This window comes from Miscanthus floridulus, chromosome 16 (assembly GCF_019320115.1).
Source record: "Miscanthus floridulus cultivar M001 chromosome 16, ASM1932011v1, whole genome shotgun sequence".
NCBI lineage: Eukaryota > Viridiplantae > Streptophyta > Magnoliopsida > Poales > Poaceae > Miscanthus > Miscanthus floridulus.
In genome coordinates, this window is record NC_089595.1 from 79,104,000 (window position 1) to 79,113,447 (window position 9,448).

At 49.7% G+C, this 9,448-nt stretch overlaps 1 protein-coding gene across 1 annotated transcript; it reads right to left on the bottom strand.

Moving 5' to 3' along the window:
- Nucleotides 1–14: 14 nt before the first annotated feature.
- Nucleotides 15–2,236, bottom strand: LOC136511512 (probable receptor-like protein kinase At1g11050). The gene has a single exon (XM_066505562.1). It carries the CDS (start codon nucleotides 2,113–2,115, stop codon nucleotides 169–171), a length of 1,947 nt encoding a protein of 648 aa, XP_066361659.1. The 5' UTR covers nucleotides 2,116–2,236; the 3' UTR covers nucleotides 15–168.
- Nucleotides 2,237–9,448: the final 7,212 nt, after the last annotated feature.

The window sequence follows — 9,448 nt, forward strand, 5'->3', positions numbered from 1 at the left end:
AAACAGAAGCAGCAGAAAATCGATGTGAATGTCGTTCATTTGCCAATTGAATATATTACAAAAGATGAATTTCAATCAATCAACAAACAGCAACACTTTGCTGCTATCTACACTCCTCTAATTCTTATCTAGTTTTTGCGATGAAACAGACGAATTTTGCCTGCTTCATCACCTCAGCATGTCCCCATTGTCGATGAACGGGGCCAACGGACCACTGAACGCCGGTGAGATGCTGAAGGTATTCCCAGCTTCGCTGAACATGGCGCTGTGCCCATACGGTAGCGGCCGGTCCGGCAGCTCTGGCACGTCCATGTCTCCCTCCAGCATCCTCACTGCGTCGCCGATGGTCGGCCGGAGCGCCACCATCACGTGCGCGCACAGGATTCCAACCAGCACGAACCTTTCCATGACCCCGCTCCGCGGGCTCTCGGCGGTGGACAGCGCCTCGTCGAGCACCTCCCTCGCGTGCCCGGCCTTGACGAGCGTCCACGCCCAGTCAGTGATCAACACGGGCCCCGCCGGCGCCGTCATGTCCAGCACGCGCCGCCCGCTCATGATCTCGAGCAGCAGCACGCCGAAGCTGTAGACGTCGCTCTTCTCCGTCAGCTGCCCATACAGCGCGTACTCCGGCGCCAGGTAGCCGTGCGTCCCGGCGACGCGCGTCGTGAGGTGCGACTGCCCCTCGCGGCTCCTCCGGGCGAGGCCGAAGTCCGCCACGCGCGCGCGCATCTCGGCGTCGAGCAGGATGTTGGTCGCCTTGATGTCCCTGTGGTAAATCGCCGGCTTGACGCCGTAATGCAGGTACTCGAGACCCCTCGCGACGTCCATGATGATGCTCCGCCGCTGGGCCCAAGTCAACGGGGGCCGCTTCGTAGCCGCTTCCCTGTCCCGGAAGATGAAGTCCTCGAGCGCGCCGTTGGGCATGAAGTCGTAGACGAGGAACCTCTGCTTCCCTTCCTCGACGTCCTCGTCGGCGATGCAGCAGCCGCGGAGCGGCACCAGATTCCGATGCCTGAGATGGCTGATGATCTCCACCTCATTGGTGAACTCCTCGTCCCCGCCCTCCATGTCCGGGTCGAGCATCTTCTTGACGGCGACCACGGACCCGTCCGCGAGCACGCCGCGGTACACGGCCCCGAACCCGCCGCGGCCGACGAGATTGCGCTCGGCGAAGCCACCCGTGGCCTTGGCGAGCTCGGCTATGTCGAAGAGGATCGACCCTGTGTTGGGCCGCGGGTGCGACCGCCGCTCTCCGGACCCCTCCTCGCAGATCTTGTGGCTCTTCTTCTTGCTATTGGCATGCGTTCGCTTCCTCCTCCAAAGAAAGAAGCCGAAGAGCGATGCGAGGAGCACGAATGCGATTGGGATGGTGGCGGCGTAGACGGCCACGTTGCTAGACTTTGACGGCGCGGGGGGAGGGGACGAGAGGCCAAGGCCAAGAGCGCAGGCGGCGGTGGGTGGGTAGGTGGGGCCGGCGGAGTTCGAGATGCCAGCGGCGTAGAGGACGGAGAGGTAGAAGCAGGAGCCCGACTTGCTATCGTTGGCCGCGGCGGTGGTGAGATGCGCGGTGGCGGCGACGCCGGTGCTGTAACAGAGCGCGCAGGTCGCCGGCGAGGAGAGGTCGGGGCCGCAGGAGGAGTTGAGGGCCTGTACGGAGTCGTTCCCGACGGCGGCCGCGAACTCCGTCGCGGTGGAGACGCCGGCGCAGTAGGACGGGGTGATGGCGAACTGGCTCGGGTCCGGGAAGCATTCCGGCACCAGGGAGGAACCCGAGAGGCCCGCCGGCGCGGCGGAGATGAGGTCCGTGAAGCTCTCGATGCAGGCCGCGGAGGACGCCGCGGACGGGAGGCGGAAGTTGCCCGTGACGCGGAGGCGCTCGGCGAGGCCGATGCCGAACAGGGAGAGCAGCGTCTGGCAGCAGGCGGTCACGTTGGGCGCGGCCCCCGCGCACGGCGTAGGGTCCCATGGGAACGTCCGCACGTAGCCCAGGTCGAGCGGGCACGAATCCGTCGTCGCGTTCCCGCCGCCGTCCGCCGCCGCACCCGCCGGCGACCGGACCAGCAAGACGACGACGACGAAGAGCGGAAAAGGCCTGAGCATCGTCGGCGTCGGCATTACCGGGAGCGCTTGGTGCGCGGCCCGGCGGCTAGTGGAGGAGGTCTGCTTGACGTCGTGGCGGAGAGTGAGACAAGGAGTGGTTAAAATGGGGGCGGCCAAGCTATCGCGTGCACGAGTTATCTATCCGTGCTAAAAACATTTGCGCGCGGTTTTTTGTGCGGTTCGTGAGTATGACGGGTGGGGTCGGGTTGGTGGTTCGTGTGCGTTGGATTGAAGGCGACGTGGTTGGGGGAGGCGTCAAGCCGGCTCGCCGGAAGGTCGAAGGAAATGAGTGGCGGAGCAGGTGGTTAACCACTTGTGTGGGAGACCGGAGAGACCCCATCCGAGCTGGTGATAGTGATTCGGTTGACGTGGCGCGAAAGCGTGGCTGATGACATGAAAGGTTTATTTTGGTTGCGTTCGTTTCTGCTTAAGCGTCTGGTGTAGGCTAAAACCGGTTTGGGTGGTTTGGTTTGTATTTTGGACAACTAGTTTGGTGAGAAATGGGCTAAGAAATATAATAGTTCTGTTTAGTTCGAGTTAGCCCGTCGGCCACGGCGTTGCTGCAGAAGGAAGCCTAGATGGGTGCTAACCATCACCAATGGTGGCACGTGCGCTTACTATAGCTAAATGGCAGGCCCGCTCTGCAACGCGCCGCCGCGAAGATCTCGGCCACGTCTGCTCGCCACCGCTGCAGCTGGCCACGGCCTCCGCATACCAGTCGTCCACGACGCTGCCGTAGAAAGCAGCCTAGATGGGTGGGTGCCACTGTAAGAATCTATAAAAGCTGGAAAAAAAATAAAAGACACTGTTCCCAATTATTTCTATTGCTTTTCTTAAAATTACTATGCCTTAACTTCCCCTGTGTTCTTAGTGATTTGTATTACAAACTAATGTTACTCTTGCTATAGACACTAAGCCTTCCCATATGCAATCTGATCCATAAAGTTAAACCTGCAATCTATAATCTACCATTGCTAGCTGCTAGTTGCTTCTACTACTACTTCTGAACTGTGGAGGATGTATATTTGCTGACTGAATGCAAGTCGATTTGTTCTCTGAACCTGAATGCAAGACGACCTGTCTATGCACTTAAATGAGATGTTAACTAATGAGAACCGTAAGTCAGTACATGCCAGCCAGGGTCCCTGCTGACTGCAAAAACTCTGTATCATGGTAGATATTTCTGAACTGGCATAGAGTAGTACACATGTATGCACTAATAAGAAGGACCAAACAAGGTAAAATCCAAAATTGACTGAACCGTTCCCAAATGACAATGGTGACTGATATTGAACTGTATAGAATATAGTTGTACAGAGGGCTAATCTGAACTGTATGCAGTAGCCAATTAATGGACTCTGAACATTGATAATGGCTCTCACTATAACCACAGAATTTAACCAAAACTTATCGAACCTGTTAGGTGCTGGTCTTCAGGAGTATAAGGAAGAGCTCAACCAAGGCAAGGTGTGTATACCAGAATGCTACTAACTAACCCTAACTATATGCCATGTTATACTCTCGTCATAATTCTGCGAAAAGAATGTGGTAGTACTTAGCCTGAGGCAACCGGTTCCTGAAATCGCGATATGCGGCAAGACCGATATCAGGGTGAGATGGGCAAGCCTCACTCAAGTAGGGAACCTGGTGATGGTTTCTCAGAGATAGGGTATTACCAACTTAGGGGAAATTATGACGATTCAACATACAATTCTCTGCAGAGACTTAATTAAAAACCTAAAGTTTGACTAATACTATGCTCACATATGACTAAAACTGTGTCCGTACACCTAAAGTTTGACTAATGCTATGCTCACAACAGGTGTACGGAGCATGGACCTACACTTTCAGCATATGTTGTACACTGTTTTCTAATTGTTTACGATAGTCGGATAGGTATAAAACTAAAGTAATGGAGAAAATGATTCTAGAGTCTAGACCATGATCTCAGAAGTGGTTTAGATTGGTTCGGTGTTAAATACTATTTCGGTTTGGTTTGGATTGATTTATATGAGAATGGAATCAGGGTGGAGATAGTGTGGATTCACATGCATTAATTAAATGGTTTGGTGTGGTGTGGTGTGGTATGGATTGATTTATAGAAATGCACGAAACTGTGATGCAAACAAGAAAACTATGAATCAGGATGAAAAGTAAATAACTCAATTGCAACTAAAGTCTTTCACAATATGATAAAAGATATTTACGAGTATTATCTTTCAATGAAACATATGACTAGCACATGTAGAAGTGCGACAGGACACTTTGAACTAGGATGAAAAATGCATAGGGTAAATAAAGTGTATCGCAATGGGATAAAGGTTATAATGTATATCGACATGTTTTGGTAGGGCATGAGCAAATGAGATGTTGGACAGGTGGCTAGGGTGGGTTTTCGTTAGCAATGGATTCATTGGGTAATGGCCTGTACTCAGTGAAATTTAATGGAAACATGTTGAAGCCCTTCGCATCTTCACGAGGACTATGACAAGGTGATTCATTATCACCATATTATTTGCTCTTGCTTGTTGCAGACAGAGGATGAGATGTTGCAACAATTAAAAATATGCCGGAGGGCTCTAGGGAGCTCACATGTATTGTTTATTGTATCGATCTACTATTTTTTCATGCAAATTTACAAGCTGATGTGATTAAACATGTAATACACACTTACGAGTGGTGTAGGGGACCGTGACGTCTAAGAGGAGGGTAAATTAGGCAATTTCAAAATCTACTTTAAACTATGGTATCTTTTTCTAACCCTAGCAAAATCTATGCAATAGATAAACTATCCAAATGTACAACTACGGTTTTGCTAGTGTGTTGCTATCTCTACCGCAAAAGGAGTAATATAATCAATGTAAATGCGGAAGCTAAAGAGCATTGTAGAGATATGCAAACTCCCGTCGACGACTCCGGTATTTTTACTGAGGTATCGAGAAGCGCGCAAGCTTCCCCCTATCCTCATTGGAGCCCCTCGCAAGGAATCCCTCGCAGGGGCCAAGCTCCCAGTCGGGTAACTCCGTGGATAGCCTCGGGCCTTACCCACGCGTAAGTGGGTCTCCGACGTGCCTTCCGGTGAGCCTCTCCCGGATGCCGTCTTCACTATCAAGCTTCCAGCTGAAACGCGATTGGTGTGATCTCGCAAGATTACAAGCCCCTCCGATATACAACAATGGTGCGTGCAAGTACCGAGTGGTAAGAGGTATGCAAACCTCACTAAACACTACGCCTAAACCTAGAGCAAGCGCATAAGCGGTGGTCTAATCAACCTAAGCACTTCACAAAGCGTCTACGCTAATCACCTAATGAATCACTAAGCACTATGCAAGTAGAGATCACTAAAATGGTGCATCAACACTCTTGATATGTTTTCTCAGCTCCACACCTCTCATTTGGTCGATTGGGGGTTGTATTTATAAGCCCCACTAAGAAAGTAGTCGTTGGGGACGAAATCCCGCTTTTCTGCTACTGACCGGACGCGTCCGGTCGTCCCGACCGTTGGAGCTGCGATCAACTAATTGGACGCTGCCAGCGTCCGGTCACATGTCACCGGACGCGTCCGGTCGCAATTTCGCCGCTCTGGAACCTTTCTGTACTCGATCGGACACTGCAGTCCTACGTCCGGTCAACTTCAGTACTCAGCGTCCGGTCACTGCTACTGACGCCGCTGTTGTCGAGCCTCTTGATCGGAGCGTCCGGTCACTTTCCACCAGCATCCAGTCCAGCGTCCGGTCACTTCTGTGAGCTCGTTTCTTTGCGATCTTGCGTACGGCTTGGTTCCTATCTTCGTGCTTGGATTTTGCTTGATATCTCGGGTCTTCTCTTGTGCTCCTAGGGTCTTGCTTATGGTGTTGATCATCAGATCATCACGTCGTCTTCGTTCAAGTCACATCTTGCACCCTATTGAACTACAAAACAATCACTTACAAATCATATTAGTAATACTCTTTCGTCCAATTTGGTTGTGTTGGTCATCAAACACTAAAATATAAAGTAAACGGGCCTAGGGTCCATTTTCCTTATAAGTGGCAATATGGTTAGAGGGTAAATCAAGAAAAGTTCGTCCTAACATTTGGGCCTCATTGCACAACAGAAGTAACAAAAAAAATTGGTTTGCCAGTACGAAAAGGATGAATGAAATTTAAATGTTTCTAACCAACAAAGGAGAGATGAGAGATCTGTGAGGAGACTCAATGCATGGTGATGGTAGAGAAGAACATGTCTACAGGGGAAAAGATGTGCTAATCATATTAGTAATGCATGTTGTACTGACATATGTAATTGGGGTGTTTAAACTCACGACTTGCTTCTGTTATGATTATATAGAGATGAATCGAGATTTTTGGTGGGGAGATGAACCAAACCATAGGAAAATACATTAGATAGCATGTGAGAAAATTATGACACCTAAAGATATGAGGGGGAAGGGATTCAGAGATTTATGTATTTTTCAACTAAGCACTACTTGCAAGACAAGCTTAGAGGTTAATTCAAAATCCTAATAGCCTTCTATGCAAGACTGTGAAAAGCTTGTTATTTCAATTTTTTTTAATTTTAACACTTTTTGAAAACTAATTTTAAAGCTAACATTGTCTATTTTTTTAAAAAATAACACTTTTGGCCGCGTCTATTGCCTTGGCGCGGTCAAATGCCTGTGCCGCGCCATGCATGGTGGCGCGGCAAAGGGCTGACGTGGCGGCGACCGGAATCGCTGACCGATGATGTGGCAGGGTCTGCCGTGCCATCGACCTTGGCACAGCAGTGTCGCGCCCTGATCCATGGCGCGGTAGAGCCGAATGAAACCCCGCGGCCAGTCCCGCCTGCATGAACAACAAGCCCGCCTGGCCACCGCGCCCGCCGCCCACCAGGCGGTACCTGGACGGTTTAATCGGAATGCGTCGCGCCGATAGTGGGAGTTATTCTAAGTATTGCTTGACTTAAAATCAATAGTGGATTTGTTTCTATTTTTTGTTGAATTTTTTTCACGACCGAATAGAGAATTTGATAAGCCAATGATATTTTTTCTGTCTTTCATAATACGATTAACCACCATGTTAACTAATTGATTATGAAAAATTAGATCGAATTGAAACGAATATTTTTTAAGGGAACTTATTTATTTGGCTTTTTGGCCCCATATTGTAGGATCGGCGGTGACACGACCATAGGCCCCGGTTTCCACAACCCCTCGCGCAAGACGTCGGCCACCGGCGTCGAGATACCCCGGGACTGCCAGTTTCTGAACTAGTTGCTACTTAACAAGCTGGCACATAACATTTTCATTGGTTTGACATAAGTTCGACATAACATAACCAACTAAGCCTACAAGTTTCGGACGCCAATAATAGTTTGACCTAACAAACTAAGACCCAGAAGTGTAAGGATCCCCCGGACGCCTCTGTCTCTTTAGATTTGTTGGCAACACATTGAGAGTGTAGCCAACATCGGTGTGGTCGCGTCGCCGGTGCGTACGGCTCGTACCTTGCAAGTATATGATATGCACGATTACTTAGAATTCTTTATGATCATTAGTTTATGTAGCCTACGTATTTAAAGAAACTACCTTTGTTAGTACATGTGAGGCTCCTTTGATACCAAGCGGGGCACCACCTAGCTGAGACATGCCGATCTCGTCCTGCGGCCAATCGTCCCACTGGTCGTGCTGTCTGAGGAAGCCCTAGGGGTCGTCGTCGTCATCATCATTATCCTCGGTTGCAGGGTCCTTCCCAGCGCTATGATATGGTAGTGTACGTACCACGGAAGTGGCACCTATCACCGGCTGAGAAGAGCTGGCTGGTGTCCTCAAAAAGGCTGAAGACGTGCCACCCGACCACGCCAGGAGTGGCGGTTCCTCATAAGTAGTGTCCATGTAGCTCAGCTTCTGAGCTAGCTTCCTGCAGCTATTCTTCACCTTCTGCATAAATAGACGTTAAAGTTAGTGTATTTTCCAAACGCATATACACTAAAGAAATATTTTCGGAACGGACTAGTTTATGTTTACCTCCACAAAAGCCACGAGAACGTCTGGCCCCTGCCCTCTAGTCTCGTAAAGCCGGAACGCTGCTTCGTTGGACATCCTTGACAAATTATGTCGCCTAGGTATAGAAACGCGGTTGGACACATTTTGTACACATACTTAATACCAAAAGGATAACAAATTGTACCATTCAAGTATCTTACCACGTATCTTTGAAGCGGGGCTCTCTATAGCTGTGTGTCCTCCCTAGTGGTAATGTCGTACACATCTTCGATGACATCTTCCTCTAAGTCCTCGTCAATCGCCTCCTCAGTGTACAGGGGCTTGATATGTGTCCTCGTAGACCTGTGAAGCCACCGCAGGTACTCGTCGAAGGTGTTCTGGTCTTGTGGAGGACCCACATGGACCGGCTATCATTCCCTGGTCTCCCACAAGTGGATGTGCGCGTTGTGTGTCACGCGTCAATCCTTGGTCTTGTACCTCTTCCTATGGTCATACCTGCAACAAAACGATGTTAGTTGTACCACACACACCTCTAAATTGTAGCTTTATTATTAATCAATAATGCACCCGTGCAATCATTAGTTGGTGCAGTAAAGCAGTGGTGGACAGTCTGTCATTCTTCCAAACTGTCTGCAGACCCTAACGGGTAAGTGAATCTCAACCATGTGGAAGAAAATAAGAGGGACGTTGCAGCGATACTCCTCTGACTCATCCCTAGTGACAGGACTGAGATAGTACTAGAGCTCCGGAGCATCCCAAGGACACCAATGCACCTGAACATTTCGTAATTGAGTTAGGCTGTGATATAGTGTAGATCGAACAAGACACATGTATGATAGTAAAGAGAGTGTAACCTGGTGCTGTGTTAGGACGTCGAGACCGTCCGTGAACTCCCTATACTTGCGCCTCGTATTCCCTCTAACTAACTCTGATTTCATCCAGATAAACTGAGTTGTAGGGAGTGTATCCTGCCCGTTCCATTGCTGTATTGAACACGATAATGAATTAGCCATTAATAAACTCATCATATATAACCATATCAAAGAATATAATGAACCAAAGTACTTACCGGTAAACCAGTACTAAGGGGCCTCCCAACAGGCCATCGTTTCCCAACACCAAACCTGGAGTAGGTACGAGCAACCTCCAAGGTTCGCATACCCTGAGGTGCAACGGTAGGCAACACATAGCTGTCGATATGTCCATGCCAGAACTGCGCTGCTCTAGCTGTACGCCGCTATGTTCTCCCACGGCTGACGTAGTATGTCAAGGAAGATCCAGCTGATGGTTTTCCTGAGGCGTCTAGGAAGAGAAAAGCACCAAGAAAGTGCCAGAGCCATACTCGAGCGAACCTGTCGATCTGAG

Bases quoted from the DNA above. Each gene is read 5' to 3' on its own strand.
- LOC136511512 (XM_066505562.1), bottom strand. From the start codon at position 2,115: ATGCCGACGCCGACGATGCTCAGGCCTTTTCCGCTCTTCGTCGTCGTC.